Source organism: Tenrec ecaudatus, chromosome 10 (assembly GCF_050624435.1).
Source record: "Tenrec ecaudatus isolate mTenEca1 chromosome 10, mTenEca1.hap1, whole genome shotgun sequence".
Lineage (NCBI taxonomy): Eukaryota > Metazoa > Chordata > Mammalia > Afrosoricida > Tenrecidae > Tenrec > Tenrec ecaudatus.
Window position 1 is genome coordinate 131,418,581 of NC_134539.1, and position 22,526 is coordinate 131,441,106.

The window sequence follows — 22,526 nt, forward strand, 5'->3', positions numbered from 1 at the left end:
GACCGTGTGCACTGACGGCCCTAATTTAAAATAATCTACCGAGCATTTTGTGCACTTGACTAATGCTCAGGCGCTGGGTGAGAGAAGCACTAGGGATGATGGTGAAGGTCACATGTCAAATTGCCTGGGCCATGCTTCTCAGTGGTCTGGCAGTTGCGTAATGACGTAATTTGGCAGTTATGTAGTGATATAGTTGGTCAGCCTCCCTTTTGTGATCTAGTGTGATCGTCCTCCGTCTTCCCAGAATGACCTGGTTTTTGGATCCTAACCATGTCGATAATTGAGGAGTGGGTGTACTGTCCAACTGCCTTTTTCTATTTCCCAGGAGGCACAATGGGTAGGCACCTGCAGGGGTGGGCATGGGGGTGGGGTGGAATCACAGGTGAAGGTCTGTGAAAGGAGTAGCCCACTGCACGGCCTTCATTTTTGTCTGTGTCTGTTCCCCTAATACACTTCCACAACCCATTTTAAAGCTGAGCAGACTGAGGTTTGGAACGGGAACTCTCTTATTCATTCGACAGTCATTTTCCGAAGGTGCCACTTTGGCACAGACACTTAGGTGCTGGGGATGCAGAGATGATGAAGACAGGTCTTTACCTTCAAGAAAGGCACAGTTCAGAGCAGAGGGCAGACCCAGCAAGAAGTACAACCAGGTGCATCGTGCATGACAGCTGGGATTTCCTGGGTACTTACTAAGTGCTAGTTACTGCAGTCGGTGTTCAGGTTCTCCTCAGTTCTCCCCAAACTTTTTAAGCTACCTATCATTCTCACCCAATGTCTCATATAGCCACAGATGAAGAAACTGAGGCACGGTGGTGACTTTGCTGAAAGTTTCAGAGCTAGCAACTGGCCGAGCCAGGACAAATGCCCAGTCATTGAAGTGCCACAGGCTGAACTCTAGCACAGGGCACTATCGTCATTGGCCACAAAGGGCCCTGATACAGTCATCTGACTCAGCCATGGTTCGGTTCCCCAGTGGTCTAAAGAGGGTTCCTCAAGGGTTAGAGTTCGGCAAGCAGGGAGCTGTGGGAGGAAGCCAGGGCAACCTAGGAGGGGACGGTGTGGACATCAGTCTGTCAGAGCACAGGCCTGTGGGGAGGCGGCAGAAGCAGGCCTGACCCTGCCCAGGGTGGAGAGTGGTTCATAGCCTAGAGCCGTGGTTCTCAGCCTGTGGGGTGCGACCCCTTTGGGGGCATCGAATGATATTTTCCCAGGGGTCCCCTGAGACCATCAGAAAACACATATTTCCGATGGTTTTAGGAACCGAGACACCGCTCCTCTGTCCGTCTCCGGCGGGTCCGCCCACATGCAGATACGTCCACCTACAAGTACCCGGCATGAAGACTGTTACCCATGCCACACCCTGCTTCAAGACAAAATTACACTTATTTGTCATTAGAAATAAATATTTCACCATATATAATGACAAATAGTTTTTGTGATGAATCACTATGCTTTAATTATGTTCAATTTGTAACAATGAAAATACATCCTGTTACAATTCATAGCAGTAGCAAAATGACAGTTATGAAGTAGCAACGAAAATAATGTTATGGTTGGGGGTCACCACACACGAGGAACTGCATGAAAGGGTCTCGGCTTTAGGAAGGTGGAGAACTACTGTCCTAGAGGGAACTGGAACCCCCCACCCTCCCCAATGCTTCCCTCCCCACCCCCCCACTGCCTCCTCACGATCTTAGTGGGCTGTTCCTGGAGTGAAAATCATTTCTCTTGATGGTCTGGTTTCCATAGTAGTTTCATACAGTATTTGTTGCTATGAGATGCACCAACTTTGCTGAGCATAATGTCTTCCAGATTCATCCCTGTTATGAGGTATCTGACAATTCCATAATTTTTGAGGGATGTATTGTAGTATTTAATTTCCAGTGTTATTGCCAATGCCGTGCTATTGTGGATAGCACTGTGTTAACCATGGGTGTGCACCTAACTATAAGGTTTATTTGGACGCGAAAACAGAATCAAAGACCCAATTAACGGAGTTTTAGAAGCAGGCTTTATTGAGAAGCTTGCGGGCGGGTTCAGCAACTCAGGGTATTGAGCTATTGAAGCCGCGCCGCGAAGAAATCCTGGCAGCGTTTTTATGCCCGCTGCTGGCAGGCACAGCTGGGAAGGATCAAAGCTGGGGAGGATCTGCACACACAGGGGCTTCAGCAGGGAAGAGGTCGTTAATCTTACCTATATGTCAGGGACGAGTAGAGTGGAGTGTACATATTTTCAGAAAATATTCGGGCTCCGGGACGAGCTGGCTCCAGGAATTTGGGGTTGAGCTGGGGAGGGGAGGTTGGTTAGGGGTCAGTTTTGAGAGCTAATATTGAGGTGCAGGACTCAAAATGGAGTCTGTTGTGCCAAGGCCGGACATTCCAGACTGTGCCCTATAGGGGAAAAGGGAAGACATTAATCTATTTCTGTAACTGCTTCCTGAGGGTAGTGGATGAAGACCAAAGGGAGCAGCTTTTCAGGCAGAGTACTGGGAGTTCCGGCTTGGCACAGAGTGGAGAGGTTGGTATTGCTGTAGCATCATCTGGTGAACTTTTATACGGGTGATTTCGCGGAGTCGACTTGCAGGAGCTGAATGAGACAAGGAGCAATTAAAAGCAAAATTATAACTAAAATTATGGGTCCTAATATGGGGGCTAGGAAGGAGTACAGAGAAGGGTTCCACCAGGAAGAGGATCCGTCTGTTCTGAATCTGGTGTTTTGCAGCTCACGGTTTAGCTTGTTGAGGGCCTGGACTCTAGTTTCCACACTAACTATTCCAGTTTTGTTCTTTATTTCTTGGGGATCTATACAGAGTAGTGAGACTGCTGGATCATATGGTATTTGCATTTAAGGAAGCACCATGCTGCTTTCTATAGGGCTGTACAACTCTGCCCTACCCACCCCCCTTCTTTTCCTTTTAATTTTGGAGCTGGAGAGCCTAAGCAGAGCAGTGGCCTGGTCAGATATTTAGATCATCCTGGCAGTTGGGTGGAGGGGAGGGGGCTCATTACTGTTTACAGCAGTGGTTCTCAACCTTCCTCATGCTGTGACCCTTAACTTACATGCAGTTCCTCATGTGGTGGTGACCCCCAACCATAACATTAGTTTAATTGCTGCTTCATCACTATCATTTTGCTACTGTGATGAATCAGGCGACCCCTGTGAAAGGGCCGTTCGACCCCAAAGGGGTCGCGACCCACAGGTTGAGAACTGCTGGTTTAGAGTACCCTAGGTTGGAGTTAACAGCTGGAGCTTGGCACAGTGGCTGAGCCAGTGGGGAAGAGTGAAGAGAAATTCACAGATGGACGTTTTCTAGATGATGGTGATTGGGGTGGGGCAGCGACATATTTAGTCAGAAGAAGGTGTCCTGCCTTGTCAGTGCTGTCTGTCGGGTGAGCATTGGCCTGCTAACTACAAGGCTGGCGGTTCAAACCCACTGAGACCAGGATCAGGCTGCCTGCTCCCAGAAATATTGCCCAGCCTCCAAAATTCCACAGAGGGTCGCGATGGAGGTAAGGAAGGAGCCCCGATGGCGCAGTGGTTAAGCACTCTTTGCCTGGAAAGCTCTGTAGGGTACTTCTGCTTACACCCGGGGACCGTGCAAGTCCGCTATGGGGATGGTAAGAGGGGGTACAATTTTAGAAGCCATCCAGGTAGGACGTGGGGGTAACCTGATGAGGCCAGTTTAAGTTGCGCACCCATATCCTTGGGCGTCTAGTCCCATGTCCTTTCATTGCCTCGCTCCCCGCAGGACGAAGCCCACAGCCCTGCGCGGGCTTTGCTGGCCGGCCCCGGAGGGAGTCCAGCACGCGCGCGGGCGGTGGCCGAGACCTGCAGTGCGCGGTCCCGAGCGCCAGAGGGCGCTGCCGCGCTGCTCGGGCCGCTCTGGCCCAGCTCGTCTCGTTGGTCGCGGAAGGTGACGTGGACACGGAAGTGGTAGTCGTCGCGGCTGCACCGGTGGGAGCTGGGCGCGGGACTCGCTGTGAGGCCGGCGGGTGGACGGGCGGCAGCGGTCTCGCACCGGCGGCGGCGGCGGCGGTCGCAGGCGTTGCCGCTTGGGAGCGAGTCCACGGAGCAGCCGATCGGCGTCTCAGCCTCTCCCTCCGAGCCTCTGAGCCGGGGCCCGCGCAGCCGGCGTCACAATGACCAAGGCCGGTAACAAGGGCGGGAGTCTCCGCGACAAGCTGGACGGCAACGAGCTAGACCTGAGCCTCGGCAACCTCAATGAGGTCCCCGTCAAGGAGCTGGTGAGTACAGCGCCGCGAGTTCCGGGCGCCCACCCCGCGCCCGCGCTGGCCCACGGTGGGCCGGTCCCTTCCCCTGCCTTCGTCCTCCCCTTCTCCTCTCCCCCTGCCCCCCAAAGCCAGCAGCGGGGGCCTGAGCCCCTGGGAGGCCGCGCCCGTGCGCGAGCTTCTACCCGGGATGTACACGTGTCACTCTGTGCGCACCAGGCGCGAATGCACTCCCATTTGGGGACCTCCCAACTCTCCCCTCCCCTCCCCGCCCCACTCCCCGCGCTCAGTTCCGTGGCTGGCCCAAAGTAGGCGCTGCTGGAGCGGTGGCCGGACTTCTCCGAGAAAGAATCCAAGATCAAGTGAATGAATGACTCTGCCCAGCACGCAGGCCCCGGGTGGACTTGGGTGTGGCCCGGGACTGGCCTTTTCTAGGAAGCCCCCAAGCCCTTGGAAGAATACAAATCCCGCTGCTGGGTTGGCACGGCCTCATCCAAACTGCTGAAACTGGCGGGAATCCCGCGCGTCGCCGCCTCGCACCTCTTCACCCCACCCCTGGGAAGCTTAGGCCCCCCCAAGCCCTTGGGGGGAGTATACATTTGGTGAGATGCCCACGTGCCGCCCGAGCCCGGGTCCCCCAGCCTCGCCTGTGACTGACACATTTGTCTGGTGCACTTGGCTCAGCCTCCCCTCCACCGGGCGGTGCTGCTCCGTGTTAGCGAGAAAGGGATTCCCAGATGCAACTCCAGGGGTGTTGCTTGATGGCTGAGTGCCCTTGGCAGGCTCTGACCTTTATGCCTGGGCGGTATCCTCTCTGGGACATCGCAGACAGTGTTTCCCATCTCGGCAGCAAGGATTGAAGATGATGGCTGGCCCAGAGCTGACTTCACGGTGCCTTCCCCAAGGCAACACTTTGTGCCTTTGTTTTTTCTTTCTTAAAGGATCAAACCTTGTTCTTTTGCCTTCTGACCCTTGGAAAAGTGCTGATTGAGCCCAGGGTCATTCACTGAAAAGCTTGCGCCCCTTTCCACCCCAGGAAGGCCAGCCTCGTGTCGGCCTGGCCTTTGACAGTTCAGGTTGGGCAGTGAAGCAGTGGCCCTACAGAGAAGGGCCCATTGTGTTGAGCTGCCCCAGCCCGTCCTGGGGAAAGGGAGGGGGCAGAAGGCCTTCACGGTTCAGCCAGCACACATGTGGAGGTCCCGCCCCGAGGAGGACCCAGAACTAGGGGATGTGGCCCCTACCTTGAAGCCTAGTAAGGAGGCTGCCCACCCATGCAGGCTAACATCAACCACGAAGGGAAAGCATTCCGAGTGCCACGGGAGGGTTCTGAGGCCACCTCCTTTCCCAGGTGTCTCGGGTGCTCTGCCTCCTACGAACGTCACTGTTGACAGCTCCCTGTCCCCCTTCTCCCGCCCCCCAGGAACGATGACAGTACTTTAGGACCTTTGAAAAATCAAAAGCCTGTCTGAATATGGGGACCTTCTCAGGAGTGTACTCCTTTGCAGATGTTGCTGAATCAGTCCGGGTTAGTTTGACCTCTTGTTTTTTCTCACCACCTTCCCTAGGCTGCGCTCCCCAAGGCCACTGTTCTGGACCTGTCCTGCAACAAGCTCACTGTTCTCCCGGTAAGATGAGCCACCAGCTGGGGCCCCTGCTGCAGCCCCGGTGGTGCTTTTGCCTGATTGGGGTCGGCACTCTGGGAGAAGTTGACGCGAAATCCACAGGGAGATGTGGGGGGGAGCGGGTCTCGGTGGGGGGTGGGGGCCACAGGGAACGCTGGTCAGCGGGACGCTGGCTGAGACAGTCACAACTGGGGCCATCCCTTTTCTGCCTCATTTTATTCCTTTGCACAGAAAGGACTAGACACCATTTGGCCCCATGCTTTGCATCCCAGGGAGAAAGCTATTTCCGAACAAGCTCTTTGTGCATCTTTGGAAGAGGATCAGGACATGAGAGGGCCTTGGGGAGGTGGTTATGGGACTACCCGGTCATTATCCTCCCAAGCCAGGACTTGAATGACTTTTGAGATTTGCTGCTTTAGTCTCTGGACACTTTCAGCCTTCCTTGTACAGCAGCTTGCAACTCACCTGTTGCTGTGCCTGTGTAGGAGCCCTGGTGGCGGCACAGTGGGTTACAAGTTGGGCTGCTAGCCAACCACAAGGTCAGCAGTTTGAAACCACCAGCTGCTCCACGGGAGAAAGATGAGGCTTTCTACTCCCATAAAGAGTGACAGTCTCTGAAACCCACAGGGGCATTTCTGCCCTGTGAGTTGGAATCAGCTCAGTGGCAGTGGACTTGAGTTTGGAGTAGGCACGGGACTCATTCAGCCCTCCCCCTCTCCTGGCTGGCAGCGGCACCCTCCACAGCTGGGCTGGTCCTGTGGCCTTTCCCCTGACACTCTGGCCACCTTGTTTCCCAGTGTGCTCTCCGGGAGCTTCCTGCCCAGCTCCACAGTCTCAGAAGGTAGCAGCTGCTTTCTGGGCTCATTAGCCCTTCCCTTGGCAGCATTCTCCTGGGCCTCCCTCCCATGGATGGCCCCTCCCCACAGCTCATCAGTGCTGTTCCTAACAGTCTCGGAATACCTGAAGTCCCTCTTCTTCCAGGGAGTGTTTTGTATCTAGTTAGAGAGAGGAGCAGTTTCCAGCCTCCTGCTTGCCATTCACCTGGCCAGGTGGTCCTTCTTCACCCCCACTTGCACATCTCGCTCTGCATTTGTCCCTTGTCTGTGCCTCCCCTCAGTCGGCAGTGCAGACATGCTGGTGTTGGTAGGCCCCCGAGAGCCTGAGCAGGGCCTCATTACCGGAGGCTGGGCCAGCACTTACACATGGGAACTTTGCAAAGGTTTAGTGATGGGGTTGGAGGAGGGGTTTGGTCCGTGTCAAAGAAGCGTCAGGATATGGGTGGGAGGCCTTGTGTATCCATCAACCCATCCATCCAGTCAGAGATATTCACTGGGCATCTGTGTTGGTGCTGTGACTAACAGAGGCCAACTAGGTACCACCTGGTCCCTAGGTACATGGACCCTCATGTCTTGACTCCTTTGAAGCTGGGGTGTTGTGGGAGGTCAGAGTGGGTGCCTGCTGCCTCCAGTAGATGTGTGGAGGTGAGTGAGAGGCCCTTGCCCATGCAAAGCCCCCCTGAAGCCCGCTGCCAGCCATGGTTGCTTGCTATGTGAAGCCATTTGTTCAAGGTGGACTCACTGGTCTGGAAAGAGGCAGCGTGAGGATGTACATGCACACAGGTGCCTCTGCCATGGAGGCTTCTAGACTGTTCCACCCAAGTCTGCGGCCTGAGGCTCAGGTGTTCTCTCTATGGGTTCTAGTCGGAGTTCTGTGGCCTCACACACCTAGTGAAGCTGGATCTGAGTAAGAACAAGCTGCAGCAGCTGCCCAGGGACTTCGGCCGGCTGGTGAACCTCCAGCACCTGGACCTGCTCAACAACAGGCTGGTCACCCTGCCTGTCAGCTTTGCTCAGCTCAAGGTAACGACCCGGCAACCAATGGTTCACGGCCAGGTGGAGCACCAGGTGTGGCGGAGGGCTTGGGCTGATGGGCGTGGCCGGGAGAAAGGCTGCAGAAATTATACCTTTGGGCTGGGCCCCATGTGGCCAGTCTCTGCAGCTGGGAGCAGGTGTCCTCCCTCGTCTCGTTCCACCCTGCCAGCCTCTGTGCCGTCTCTCTAGAGCCTGAAGTGGCTGGACCTGAAGGATAACCCCCTGGACCCTGCCCTGGCCAAGGTGGCAGGGGACTGCCTGGATGAGAAGCAGTGTAAGCAGTGTGCAAACAAGGTAAGGGTGAACACCCCTGGGGTCTCCTTCGTACCCTCCCCAGGGGCTTGCCTCTCCCTGGGCTCCTGTAACGAGCTACGTGTTGGTGAAGAATGTACGCAGTGAGCCTGTTGTTAGGCGTCTGCCTCACAATTCCCAGCACAGCGTCCCCGCTCCGCTGACTGTTGTCTTAACGGGACAAGAGGCTCGGCGCTGGGGCACTTCAGCACTAGTTACCGGAGGAAGTACGGCAATAGACCTGGTCACGTTTATCTATTTGTGGTTTCAAACAGACACGCCTGGCTAGAGCTGGGGTTGACTGCAGGAGGCGGCATGGAGACAAACACTGCCCCTGGCCACTTGGCCATTAAGAACATTGCTGTACCCACCTCTCACCCTGACTTCCGACACTGGGACAGATGGCAGCCACTTCAGCTGTGCGTCAGATGAGGTGGTGGCTCTGCTGGACAAAAAAGACCTTAGGTGCTAGAGTGAATGTGATGTGTGTTCGTGATGGGTCTCTGGGCTGACTCAGGAGTGGAGGCTTTTTGGTCCGCGTGGCTGAGACCGTTTAGCTGTGACGGAGAGTGGGACATAAGGGTGGGTCGTGAAGGTCTAGGTGTCCGTTCTGTAGATGAAACACGGTCACCTTCAGCTACCCTTCCTCTGGCCTCCACGTTTGAAGAGGAGCACTCCCTGCCGTGCATGCCTGCAGCAGATAATGCGTTGAGCTGCACGCAGGAAAGGGCTGGTGGCTGGGTTTTGCACGGCAGAGACAGCTGATGAGGCCGTTGTCCTCGCACACGTCTTGTTGCACTCACCTTCCTGACACCACTGCTTCTGGATGTGGCCACGGGGCCTGACACCAAAGCCCCAGAGCCGGGGCTGCCGCCCTGCCCGTCCTCGGCAGGAGGGGGCCTCCAGTTCACTGGGAGGGAAGGACGGTAGGTCTCCCCAGCTCTGCTCTCACGGCAAGGCGCATTCCGTGTACCTGCTCCCCTCTGGAAAGCCCTTTTCCATTGAGCCACATTCATCACGGGGCACGCCTGGTGCTGTGGGCTGGGCTGGGCAGATCCAAATGGCACCGAGAGCACATGGTCTAGATCAGGCTCTTTCTCCCCTCTCAGAACTGCCTGTGTTTTCAGTAAGAGGGCCATCTCCTAAAGCTCCCAGCTCTCTGAGACCAACTGAGTGATGTGCGAATTCAGTCTTGATGGAGAGGGAGGCAGGGACGTGGGGTGGCGCTGCCTCCCTGCAGAGGCGCCAGCAGGCCCAGGGCAGGCAAAGGTTCCTCGGGACAGAGCTCCTTGTGGCAGCAAGCCAGGCTCTCCTGAGGGGCTGCTTTTGCAGGCTTGTTCCGGGGCCTTTGGCCCAGGGGGTGTTGGCATGGCTGCAGCTTTCAAAAAGTACCAAGGGCATTCGAGGACACACGTCGTCCTACAGGTTGCCGCGTGCAGTGGCCTTTGCTGTCGGCACTTGGTGTCGCTCCCGCTTGCCCTCATTGGTCAAAGGCACACAGTGCCGAGGATTATGTAAGAGTTGGGTTGTTTAATTTCCACAGCAGCACATCTAATCTCCCTTTCCCAGGTGAGGAAATCGGCTCAGAAAGGTCAGATCACTGGCCAAGGTCACACTCGTGGCAGAGGCAGGGTTCTGCCGGGCTTCAAGCCTGGGCTGGGCCCTGTCCATACCCGGAAAGAGACCAAGCATAGGTAGACCGTCTTGTGGCGTGGCCCCGGTGAGGATCTGGGGGCTGCTCTAGAGACTGTCCTTGACGAGCCAACCGGGGCTCAGGGGACATGTGTGCAGTGTTTGCACCAAACGGCTCCTCCCTTCCCCATCTCTCCCTCTGCTGGCTTGATGTCCCTGCTGCAGCTAAGAGCAGCAGACGGTAGTGAGTGTGGCAAGGTCCAATCTGGGGCTCAGCAGCCTGGCCCTCGGGTCTTTGTGCCTCTCCTTTCCACCTAAGAGGCTCGGTATTCTTGTGGAAGTGGGACCTGTCCAGTCACTCATCAAGCATGGACTTGGGCTTCTGGTTAGCTAGGGTCCGTGCTGGCAGCTTGAGGTACCTAAACACAGCCCTTTACAGCAGTTCCAGTCTATAGACAGAGACAAAACCCATTACCATCAGGTTAAGGCTAACTCACAGAGACCTTACAGTGTAGCGTGGAACTGCCCTTGGGGGGCTTCGGGGGCTGTAAGTCATGGGAGCAGAAGGCCTCCCCCATCTCCCGAGGGGCAGCTGATGGTTTTGAACAGCTGACCTTGAGGCTAGCAGCTCAATATGTAACCCACCATGCCAGCAGGACTCCTCATGCTTGAGACGGGAAGCGGGGTCTAAAAGCCCCTCTGAGGACATGCCTCTGCCTGTCCTGGGAGCTGCTGAGGGGTGAGCAGAGCGCTGCCAGCCGGCAGTGTTGGCCCAGCAACTCGGGCGTGGACAGGGGATTAGCTCCATGGGTTCCAGACTGCTCTCGGGGCCCAGACCCCCCACTCAGTTACAGGAAGCCGCAAAGCCACATGTACAACCTGCCAGTGGTGTGTGTGCGTGCGTGCGCGCACGTGCCTCTTCTCATTGGTGACGTGCCTCTTCTCATTGGTGACAGCGTGCACAGCACCGCCGAGGGTAACATGCTGACCTCACATCCTCAAACAGTAGCTGTCAGTCGGGCACTGACGACACGCCTCCTCCCTCGCAGGTGCTGCAGCACATGAAGACTGTGCAGGCCGATCAGGAGCGCGAGAAGCAGCGGCGACTGGAAGTGGAACGAGGTAGGTGGCTAGTGCTGGTCTGCACATCCCAACAGACCTCCCCTCAGCAGGCCGGTGCTTCAGCAGCTGGGAGACGGCCCTCCTGTCAGGGCTCGCTGCCCGCACCCCTGCTCCTGCTCAAGCAGCTGCTGTGCTCACTGCCGGGGAAGTTCACAAAGCCATGGGTGGGTTTTGACCCTTGGAGGACAGGTTTGAGGCTGTGATCTCACTGGGGTGGGCGCCCACATCTTTCTCCTGTGGAACAGTGGTGGTTAGCCGCAAGTGGGCCACCAGGGCTCCCCAGAACTGCTCGGCGCCTGCATGGAATATGGCCAGAACAGACCCCTAAACCCAGTGTCCATCAAATAGGACATCACGGCCCGTACTGGTGATGAAAACTGGGGTCAGGTTCTCTGTGTCCATCTCCTGTCAGTCAGTGTGGTCACTGTAACTAGGCCTTACTCCGTGCTCAGCTGTCTCCGGACTTGCCCTCTGCATCCACCCGAGCCATGCCACTGTTTGCTTACACTAATGGAATGTGGGGGGAAAGTGACGCTTGGTGTTGTTGGCAGACCAGGCCCCACTGAGCTGGGCCTGCTGCTCCTCTGGTCTTACTCCTTGAAAGGGGAGAGCCTGCTGCTGCCTTCAGCCAGAGGCGCTCTCCAAGGACATTCTTGCTGTAGGGCCTCTGCTTCCAAGCTTTCTTTCCTCCTGAAATCTTTGTGTCCCCCACCCATCAAGTCATCAGCTCATAGTGACCCCATAGGGCAGAGTGGAACCGCTCCTGCGGTGGGTGTTGATCTGTTGACCTTCCTGTTTGCAGCTCAACACGTAAGCCAGCAGGGCCTGGCTTTTTATGACCGCCCCCCCCCATCTCTCCTCAATTGTTACCTTAGGTTAGCCCCAGGTTACTAGGTGAGCCAAAGTCAAGTGACCTAGCTGCCCCCCTCAGTCCCATCCTGTCTTTCCTCTGGGACATTCACTACCACCATCTCCATTAGTTGGTCTCCCCACTAAGTCCAGGGACTTGGTAACTGCTTAACTCTCCTCCACCGGACCTCAGACACGTAGAGCATACGGTAGGTGCTCCTTAATCAGCCTAGCCCCTCCCTGGACAGTCCTCCCTGGACAGTCCCTGGGGTCAGAACGCCTGCGCCATGGACGTCCAGTGCACGTGACCCCAGCTGCTGTGTGGTGCCTCTGGTGCCCGTGGTCACCTGTCGTGTCTTTGGCACTCCCAGCACCCACCTGGCACGAGGAGCTTGTTCGTGCTGGAGCGGCAGTGGAAAGCTCGTCCTGCTGGTGCTGCTGTTCTGCCAGCTCCCGGCTCAGAGGGCCTTCCATCCTCAGAGGACATCTGACTAGTCGGAGAGTCCTGGCTTGGAAAGCCCTATTTCCAACTTTCACATAGCTGATTAGGAAATCTGTCCTTTGAGAGGTGCAGATGGGCTGGGTGGGGCGCGTAAGCACACGCGAGTGCTGCGGGCATCAGGGCTGAAATGTAGCACGGACTCTGACGAGCTTGGCCTCCCTTCTCCAGCGGAAGCTCGCTTCTCTCGGGCCGGGCCAAGAGAGCACATGTCCCTCCACAGGCCGCGCCCCTTTCTGAAGCGTGGGCAGGAGGGAGGAGGGAGGAGGGAGGAGGTAGACGTAACCGCCATTGCTTCTTCCCATCATACTGAGTTCTGAGGACCGTTGGCCCTCCTGGTTCGGCTCTAGTTCCGGGGAGCAGCAGACCCAGCCCCAGCTGAGACCCATCCCTGTGGACCCCTGGAGCCCGTCAGCATCCAGTCAGCAAGCTTGGAGAGAGCCGACTGCGTCCCGGGGCAGGCCCGTTCCTGGACAGTGGTTCAAGCACTGCTTCTGGGAAGACAAGGGGGCTGCCTGCACTTTACAGTGGAAGCCCGATGGGGCAGTTTTGTGCAGCCTCACGGCAGTGGGGGGTGGGCTGGGCTGCTCCCTGAGAGGCAGAGGACACCCTCTTTCTGTGTCATACTTGGGTGGCCCGCGGTACTGGGTGGGGAGTGCAGAGAAGGCTCCAGCGGTAGTTCTGGTATGCTGTGTGCAGAGGCGGAGAAGAAGCGGGAGGCGAAGCAGCGTGCGAAGGAGGAGAAGGAGCGGGAGCTGCGGAAGCGGGAGAAGGCGGAGGAGAAGGAGCGGCGGAGGAAGGAGTATGATGCCCTCAAGGCCTCCAAGAAGGAGCAGGAGAAGAAACCCAAGAAGGAGAACAATCAGGCCCAGAGTAAGCCTTCTGGTCCCAGCAGGAGCCCAGGGCAGCAGGGGGCTGGCGGGGAGACTGAGGCCTGAGAGTTTGATCAAGTAGCTGGCTGGTCTGTCCCCCCAAAGCCACACCCTGGTGTGCGTGGGACTCAGAGCAGGGTGTCCACTGCTACCAGGGTTCAGGTTCTGATGCCACTGAGGCAGTGCATGCTGCCAGCTCACCTGTACAATGCCGCTGCCCCTGCAGTCTCTAGAACGGCCGCAGGGTGGCCGCACTGCATGCAGGGTGGGGGCCTCCTGAGCTGGAACGGTGTCTGTTCGCACACCAGAGGGGTCACTTGACTGCCTTTAGGGAGTCTCACGGAAACAAACATTTTAGTCACGTCAGAGAGTCCGGGTAGCCATCTGGGTCTGCAGAACGCCAGAGGCAGGAGCTCCCCCACCTGAGAGCGGGGCCTGACCCTGCTCACCTGGCCCTCCACCTGCTACCTCCTTCCCTGTGTTAAAATGTGGGCGAGGTCAGTGGGAGGCTTACCTGAGAACAACTTAGGGGACAAGGACCACGCAGTTCTTGGTTTTGTGGGCAGTCAAGCTTGTTAACTTTTGCAAACTACCCCCAGCCCCCCACCATTTAAAATGCATCATCAGTCTTCCACATGTATGGGTTCATGGCAAATCAAGAATCCCCTCGCCCCCCACAGCGATCAAGTCCTCAGCGCAGCCCCTCAGAGGCAAGAGGGGAAGTGAAGTTCGGTACAGGCCACTGGGGTGGTTGTCCAGGCAAACCCTCAGCCATTTTACAGAAGGGGGCCCCTCCTTGGACACTGAGAGACAACGGTCATTTATATTCAAACCCATTCCTCCAAACCAGCAGCCCAATGGGTCTGGATAGGCCATTCTTGAGACCCGCTGGGGTTATGGATGCACTCAGGCCTGGGGGCTCTGAGCCCAAGAGAGACAGACACCAACACACCCATCCTCCTGCTCCTCCTCCCCAGGGGAGGTGTGCTTCAGCCTCTGGGTGATGATATTTGTAAGGTCTGAGCGGTTTGTTCAGGGCCTGGGCGTTCTGTTAGGGGAGAGGGTGGCTAGTTAGTGCAGGGGGTGTGTGTGGGTGGAACTTGGGTCTCCCCCGACTCACAGCCTTTCTGTGCTGCTGCTGCCGTCCCTCCAGAGTCCAAGTCTGGCTCCCGCCCCCGCAAGCCGCCGCCCCGGAAGCACACTCGCTCCTGGGCCGTGCTGAAGCTGCTGCTGCTCCTGCTGCTGTTCTGTGTGGCCGGCGGGCTGGTGGCCTGTCGGGTGACCGAGCTGCAGCGGCAGCCACTGTGCACCCGCGTGAACGCCGTCTACGACAACGCGCTCCGGGGTCTGCGCAGCCATGAGATCCTCCAGTGGGTCCTCCAGACCGATTCCCAGCAGTGAGCGTGCCCTCCACACCACCCCCTGCCGCCCCGCTGTGGAGCTCACATCCCTATGGAATTGGGTTTTGCAGGACACCACCTCACTGTAGCATCAGAACGCCCTGCCATCACCACGGGGCTGCCGCCTGGTACTGGAAGCCTCCTTTGTCGGACTTGTTCCTCAGTCAGGGGACCCTGTTGGCACAAGGAAAACCGAGGCCTGCATGACTAAAGGGAGATGCGGGGGGGAGGAACCTGGCCTTTTCTAGTTAAGAGACAAGGCAAGGTGGCTTCTACTCCGTGGTCAGCTGGCACTACATTTTCACTTTTGTATGTCACACACCTTTCAGCCTGCCCCCTCCATGTAGCCTGGGCAGGTCAGGTGGCAGCGTGGGGGACCTGAACCCGGGGAGGCGTGTGTCCAACTTCTCCCAGGCCTGGCATTCCTTAGACATCTGGTGACCTCACCAAATCCCAGGCTGTGAAAAGGACCTGCAGGCAGACCCTGCAGTGCGAGGATGTGGCCCTCGCTGGCAGGGACGCGGACGTGCCCAGTCTTAGCTAATCAGAGGCCGGACTGACTGGTTGCTTGCACCAGTCTGTCTTGCCATCATTTTTGCCTTTTTTTTTTTTAATCTGAGAAAAAAACTCAACTAACGTCTAGTCTGTCATGATGCAGATCCACGACTCAAATAGGGAGGAGGAGGCTTCAAAAAGTTCATGGGAAGTTGGAATCTGAAGAGACATCATTTTCCCACCAACTTTTTACAGTAAGCTTCCCCTAGAAGTGTGACCGCCAGGCCCTGGGCCGCTCCTATGGAGCACGGTCTTCACCTGTCCCCTGCCCTCAGCTGAGAGCATTAACTCCCCCGCTTCCCTCCCAACTGCCAGTGAGCAAGGAGGGGACCTTGCGCAGCCCCGTGGTTGGACATGTCTGCCAGTGGTTGGTGTGACAAAATACCTCAGGCAGCCCGCACTCTGCACAGGCTCACAGGGACATGAACGCAGCATCTGGGCCGGGGACCGGCCCCTGCATGGCAGCCTTGGTCAGGCTCCCAGCCTGAGGAAATGCTCTCTTGCTCCCGGACCTCCAGCACCTCATCTTTTTTTCTTTCCACAACAGCTGGTGGAAGGGATAGGAAACAAGTGTCTGGTGCCCAGTCCCTGCAAACTCCAGATCCGAGTGCAGCTTCTTAGCCTCAGCAGCCCACTTGGATAGGGCTGCTACCCGAGTCCCAACACTAGAACTGGTGTTCTTTTCTCCCCCAAGGGCGGCTCTGCTGCGTAGGTCACACCTGACGAGAATCAGACACATCCTTTAGTCTTCCTCCAGGCTGAAGAGCCATTGTACATATGCTTTATTGAAGCCACCGCCCCCTGGGGAGTCAGAAGTCAGCATAGCGCTCCTCCTCCTCCCTGACTGGTGGCGGCAGCAAGATGGTGAGTGGAGGGCTGAGGGTCACCTAGCGTGGGCAAGCCAACCCACAGGCGTCAGTTCATTACATCTAGGTGGGATGGTGAACTTCCTTGGAATTTCTACAATAAAATGTGTGTCTGGGTGGTCTGTATGTGGTGCTCTGTGCTGTGGGGCTGGCTGGTACATGGGTAGGGGTGGCTCGTCTCTGACAGGTGAGTAAAGGTAAGTGACAGACTCAGGAGGGACTTTTTTAGGATGGAGAACAGGGCCCCGGGTGGCGCTTCCAATCTGTACTGCAATCCTGGTTCCTGGTAGGTGGGAACAACATTCCAGCTTTGGGCTCTTGTGCCGAGGGCTGCTGTCAGTCTGCACTGTCTAGGGAGAGGCTCGGCTGCAGAGTTGTCATTTGCAGATAGATGCGCCTGGACAGCTCAGGTCCCACACGACGAGAGGTGGACGTCACACCCACCCCACGTCGAACCTGTATGTCTGCCAGCAAATTCTGGCGTTCTTGCTCCGAGAGACACCGTTGGTAAGCCTGAAAAGAGTAAGCTTCATGCCACACCACCCCAAGCCATGCCTCATCCTGAGCGGGCAGCTGCCCTCCCTCCCCAGACCAGCACTAAGCCCTGAACTCAGCAGAGCCACCCATGGTGCCCAGCGTGGTATCCCGGGGCCTGTCATGCTGTCCGTGAAACGGCCCCTAGAACATACCTGAGCCAGGAGCCGGGGGGAGGAGAAGGCATTCACGATGGCGCTGGCCATTTCCAGGCTGACTCGGTTCAGCTGCTGAATCTGTCGCCTCCAGACCTGGGCAAGGCCCCTACCAGAGCTGTCCACTTTGACTCCTCCAGCCCAGTCACTCTCCAGGCAGAAGGAGAAGCCCGTCTGATCTCGGAGCTTCCTGCACACAGCACACAGCTGGGCAGCTAGGGGTCACTCACCCTTAAAAACACTTCTGGGGTGTTTCCTTAGGGAAGCAGGTACGAGAAAGCCCGCTCCCACAAGAACTTGCTAGAAGCTCAGACAAATTGAACTTGTCAAGCCTGGTCCCTCAGCCAGGGGCCCACACCGGATTATCCTTATTTTCTATTATGAACCACCTTCGAGCTAAGCAAGCTCAATATTTGTTTGGCTAGGGCTTATTACATTGTAATCTCTCATGTTCTGATAGCATGGCTAAATAACTCAGTACCGACCTGCAGAACGTAAACTTACAGCTAATGGACCACTTCAATGCTCATGGCTTGGCTTTAAGTCCTTCAAGAACCAACCTGTAGGGGAAGGCCCAGCCCCACCCCCACCAGAGGCTAGATTTAATCCTGCACTCACTTGACGGGTGCCTCCGCCACAGCCTTCGTGAACGCGCATGTAAAGTCGGCCAGCGCGCCCCAGCTCTGCAGGACCTGAACCTGGGCTTCCGTGTGCAGCTGCAGATCCACCAGCGCCTAGAGGCCCAGAGCAGGGAGGGAGCAAAGGGCAGGGGGTTCTTTCAAGCTCTCTCACTGAAAACTGGCAAGCCACATTGGGGCCCCTAGTGTTTAACGGGCCTTTCATTCTCCAGCAGTCCGTCTGGTCAGATGACCAGTGGGTGCCCTGCTGGATTTGGGCAACAGGAAGTTCTTACCTCTTCCAAGTCGACCCGGGTCACCAGGGGCCTGGGCCCTGAGCCAGCCTCTGCTCTCTGCTGCTGTTTTGGTTTGGCCTGATCTCGGCTCCTTCGGCCCTGCTTCCCTCTCCTGGGAGGATTTGGAGCACTGCAGCAGGGCAGGAGATCAGAGCCCGAGGGTAGCCAGCCCCATGCTTGCCGCATGGAAAAGAGGGGTGAGGAGACTGGGCCAGAGCCTCCGAGGGAGGCTATCCTAGGGAGCAGATGCCCCGTGACCCTACCACCTCGAGGGCAAACCTGCACCTGAAGCAGTTCTCTTGGTCTATGATCACCAGGGACAGCGCCTTCCCCACCGTCTTTCTGGTGATGTCTGTTACAACGCTCCGAAGGGTTTCTGTCCCTCTGTCGGTGCCACCCAGGCTTCCCTGCGAGAAGGACAGGCACTGTCTTAGCGCCTGGGAGGAGTCAGCCCCGGGTTCCAGGCTCAGCCCCTCCCGACCCCTGGGCCTTCCCACCTGCTTTCCGTTGTTGATCAGGGATGCAACCGCCTCGGCCAGGAGCAGCACCAGGACCATGGGCTCCTCCACCCACTCCTCTTCGCCATCCTGCCGAAGACCCGGACAGGGCAGAGGCTAGTCAGCAGATGGCCACGACCAGCGAATGTGACCACAGGTCACCTGTTCTCTTTTCCTTCTAGAATGAAGTCACCGTGGCAAGAGACCGTCCTGGGTCCTGCTCCACCCTGCCCTCAAATGCTGAGCCCTGAGAACCTCAGCTCGAAGCAGTCAGGAGGGAGGGAGGGAAGGAAGCACATGGGCCATGACTGAGAAGTCCCTGCCAGTTTGGGCATTTTAAGAAGCAACTGTTGCAGGATTTGGAGCAAATACGTGAGCCTGGCTTTGAAGGTAGAGCCTGTGAGCGGCCTTTTGTAACAAAGGGTCCCTTTCTCTCATCAGTGGACAGGGCACCATCCACTCACTGTACGACAGTGGGCACGATGAGGTAGTGGGGGAGCAGTGCTTTCTGCAGCTCATCTGACGGGGTCCCTGGAAGCAGAGGCTGGATACGGCGAGTGCAGCGGAGAGAAGCACAGTTAGGGAGCACCGATCCTGATCCTGAGCCCGACTCCGTCTCTAGCTTGGCTTCTCTGACCTGGGGACCCTACCTGCTGAGCCCTGAGGCGGGAGCACTAGGGGCGTAGCTGTGAAAATAAAGGTCTGTGGGTACCCTCTACTTACACGGGGTGTGAGAAAGGCAGGAAACCCAAGCCCCAAAGTGAGGGAAACAAGTCTTCAGGTTTGGGGGGTGGTGTGTGCAGGTGGGGAGAAAACGACTTGCCACCAGAGCAATGATCAACTGGGCTTGAAATGCAGGCTTGCCCCACCCTAGAGCCTGGCTAGAAAACGGGGGCCCTATGTAGATGGCCAAGGAGCCCAGGGGCAGTGAGTTATGGGCTGGGCTGCCACTCAAGTCAGCAGTTGGAAACCTCCTCCCCAGTTGGGAGGAGGAGGAGGTTTTCTGCTCGCGCGAGTCTTGGAAACCCACGGGGCACTTCTGTTCTGCCTTGTAGGGGTCCAGGAGTCAAAATCAACTTGGTGAGTCACTTTGGTTTTTGAAGTTTTGGGTGCACTCTTCCCTGGGGCCACAGGCCCACTTTCCACCTTCCCGTGCCCTGAGGCGCTGACCTGGGGGAGGGCACCCTAAGTCCTCCCAGGTGGGTGTGGCGAGCGAGGAGTCCCAGGAAGGAGAGTGACATCAGGGAATTCCCTCCCAATGGGAAGGCCTAGGGACTGTGACACTCTAAGGGAGGTCAAGACTTCTCTTAGGGGCTGAGGACTCTGCATCCAGTCATTATGCAGTGCTGACCAACCAGCTGGTCACATTTCTGACTGTCCCACCCGGGGGGTAGTGGTGCTATTGGCATCTAGTGAGCAGAAACCACGGACACTACTAAACACCCTGCCATGCAGGGGGCAGCACCGCCCAGTCACCAGTGAGCCATGTGCTGCCCCCTGCACCATCCCTTGCCGTACCCTCCTTGTGCCCTGTCCAACCCGCCTTAGGAGACCGTCCCTTATTAAACCCTCCTTGAGATACCCTGTGCCCACCCTCAGGCGAGGAGAGAGGATGGCCAAGAAGCCCTACCTCAGACAGTCCCGCGGCCCGTCTCCAAGTGAGGCTGCGAGGCACAGCCTGTGCCTCGATCAGGCAGCGGCACTCCATGGACTGCAGGGCCCCCAGGAGCTGGCCCCCACCTTCCATCTGTAGAAGCACTGAACAGATGGGAGAAGGGCCGTCAGTGGGTGGCCCAGAAAGCACAGAGCTCTGTGGGGCGGGGCAAGAAGAGGGACAGAGGACCTGGATCCAAGACGGCAGCAAGCTGCTTCAGGCGCTCCTCCGGCCGCTGGCTCGCAGGTCCTGCCTTTTTCTTTCCCTCTGGTGGCCTCAGCGTGCTCTCCCTCTGGCTCACTGGGCCCTGCCGCTGCCGGCACCCCGGCCAGCCTCTCCCCGGGGCCTTCTGACTGCGCTTGGCTCTCTTCTGAGGCGGGGGGTCTTCAGAAGGTGTTCTTGTGATTGTCAGGCTGTTGCCTTGGCCAGGGCAGGGAGATTGGTGGCATGGACTGTCACCAGGGGCGGTCCTCTCTGAGGTGCCAGGGAGAACAGCAGTGGGGAGTTTTGGGAAGGGCTGCGTCTTCCAGTTGCGTGGCGCTCCTTCACTTCCTTGGCAATCCAAGATGTTGGTAAATGAGGAACCAGAGTCTCCAGGGTGCAGCTGCCTGTGGGTCAGGAACTTACACTTCAGCCTCTCGGCCAGGGGCAGGAGTTCCTCTTCATTCTCGCTTCCGCTGCTCAGCAACCCGGCTGGCTTTGTTTGGGCGGCGACAGTTCCCAGGGTGTCTGGGACAGGTGGTGACAGAAGGCAGGAGGTCTCAGAATCTGAGGCATTAATCACCACAACCTCCTCCTCGCTTGGAAGCTGACTTCTCTTTGTGGACGACAGCCCCTTCTTCAGGAAGGAGAACACCGGCAAGGTCTCAGAATCACTCTCGCTGGAATCCAGCAAGCACGACGATTCCCTTAGCGCCATTAGGCTGTGCTATCACATTAATGACCTGACAGGAAAAAAAGGGGGGAGGGGGGAGACAGAGGCAGCATTCAATCCAGTGTGGTAACATGGTCTAAGGCCCTGCTTTACAGGAACATCTGAAACATGGAGAAACAGGACATGGCCAGATGCTGTCCATCTGGGACTCTGGCCAGTCATGTCCGTGGTCCAACAGACTTGTTGGGTGCCACGGAGCTGTTTCTCATTCATAATGACCCTAAATGCCCGATTAGAACTCCTCATCGAGTTTCGGGGGCCGTGATCCTCATGGGAGTAGCCGGCCAGGTTCAGTGGACCGCTCAGACACCTCAGTGTGACAGGAATCCTCCTCAGGTCCCTTCCAGTGAGGTGCTATGACAAACCCTTCGCGCGTCACCCCCTTCTTTCTCATTGAGATCCAATTCCACGCCATCAAATGTCAAGGTCCAAGGTCTTCGTGTCATCACAGGCTGTGTAAACACCACCACGTAGTGCCAAGACATTTTCATCACCCACCAAGAAACTCCTCGGCACTTGCTCCCCACTCCCCCCTCCTGCCAGCCTGGGAACCACCTTCCAGGCAGAGCCCAAGAGTCGAATCACACAGCATGCCACCTTTGGGGACGAGCTGCTTTCACTTAGCGTGATGTTCTCAGTGTCCATTCAAGTTTCAGCCCTATGAGTACGTCATTGCTGTCACGAGTCATGTTGCTAGGAGCACTTGCGTACAAGTTCGTATACGGACATGTTTTCTTGGGTCTACACCTCGGAGTAGAATTGCTGGGCCACATGTAAGAGTCAGGAGCCTTAGCAGGGCAATGGTTAAGCGCCTGTGGTTTGAGCCCACCAGATGCGGGAGACTGCCTGCAGGGGAACTGGGTACGGCACGTCTCCTCTGTCCTACAGGGCGGCCGAGTCGGAATCAACTTGACAGCCACGACAACCTCCAAGGGTCACTGTTGACACAGACGTTTACTAACTGTCCATGTGACGCTGAGGTAGCCACGTCACCTCGGTGGGCCTGGTTCCTCAGTAAAACAGGCACAATAATGCTCTCTCCTGAGGGCTTACAGGTCTCTCAGCTGCCAACTACCAGACTGTTGGTCTCTTCTCATGTGGAGGAAAGAAAACCCAATGTTCAAGGAAACATTTAGTCCAGAGGACCGCCTAAACCACAGCTCGGGATAGGCTGAGACCAGAACTAGAGGGTGCCCGGAAACCACTACCAGGTACTCTGATCAAGTTCACAGTAGGTCCTGGCCGGAGTGTGGGGACTATGCAGCGCAAATCCCAAATCATCCAAAAGACCAGACTGGCCAGTCCCATAGGGACCGGAACCCTGGGAATGCTCTTCAAACCTGGGACGGAGCCCTGGGAACGCTCTTCAAATGTGGGACAGAACCCACTCCCAGAGGACGGAACCCACTGACCTCAAGGGCAGACAGGCCGCAAAGTGAACAACACCTCCGTGAGGGGCGTGCTCCTCACACCAACCAAGCAGGCCAGACCAAATGGGCAGCACTGACCCGAAACTACGTCCAGAAGGCAGGCAGGGGCCCGGGAAGGAAGGGGAGAGCGCGCTGTGACGTGGAGGGGACTCAAGCCGTGTCCACGCTGCCGAATAGGAAACGAAGCCCTGGAAAGGAGCCGTCTACAAAACGAAGTTGCTCGGGAAAGTGCCACCCGAACTACAGTAAAATATTCGCGGGAAAACACAGACACCCCCCCCCAAACTACAGGCTCGTAACTCAGGAAAGAAGCCTGTACAGCGCTAGGTGTAGGATCTGGCACGCAGGACAGAGCTGCCGGCCACACGGTCCGCAGTCCGCACCCACCGCGGCCGCTCCGCGGGTGAAGAGGCTCAGCAAGCCCGAGAGGCAGGTCGCCGCGGGGTCGCCGGCAGTGAGGGTGGGCTCTGAGTTTGGACAACTCCGTAAGGCAGGCGACACGCTCTGCAAACGCCGGGCCTCAGGCCCCTCGGCGTTTGCGGCAGCGCGTGGGCACGGGCTCGTTCCGCGCGGGGGCAGGAAATGCTCACCTGCCGCT

The 22,526-nt window shown here is 57.2% G+C and overlaps 2 protein-coding genes across 2 annotated transcripts; one reads left to right on the forward strand and one right to left on the reverse strand.

Moving 5' to 3' along the window:
• Window positions 1-3,923: 3,923 nt before the first annotated feature.
• On the forward strand, window positions 3,924-15,937 carry LRRC59 (leucine rich repeat containing 59). Its single transcript, XM_075561630.1, has 7 exons — window positions 3,924-4,247; window positions 5,798-5,857; window positions 7,555-7,713; window positions 7,915-8,019; window positions 10,698-10,770; window positions 12,818-12,991; window positions 14,144-15,937. Exons 1-7 carry the CDS (start codon window positions 4,143-4,145, stop codon window positions 14,389-14,391), a joined length of 924 nt encoding a protein of 307 aa, XP_075417745.1. The 5' UTR covers window positions 3,924-4,142; the 3' UTR covers window positions 14,392-15,937.
• On the reverse strand, window positions 14,974-22,492 carry EME1 (essential meiotic structure-specific endonuclease 1). Its single transcript, XM_075561629.1, has 9 exons — window positions 22,316-22,492; window positions 19,754-20,508; window positions 19,541-19,668; window positions 17,911-18,000; window positions 17,699-17,820; window positions 17,414-17,543; window positions 17,119-17,234; window positions 16,501-16,690; window positions 14,974-16,324 (listed from the first exon to the last, which is right to left on the reverse strand). The coding sequence occupies exons 2-9, from the start codon at window positions 20,481-20,483 to the stop codon at window positions 16,148-16,150; spliced, it is 1,683 nt and encodes a 560-aa protein (XP_075417744.1). The 5' UTR covers window positions 20,484-20,508; window positions 22,316-22,492; the 3' UTR covers window positions 14,974-16,147.
• Between the last annotated feature and the right edge of the window lie 34 nt (window positions 22,493-22,526).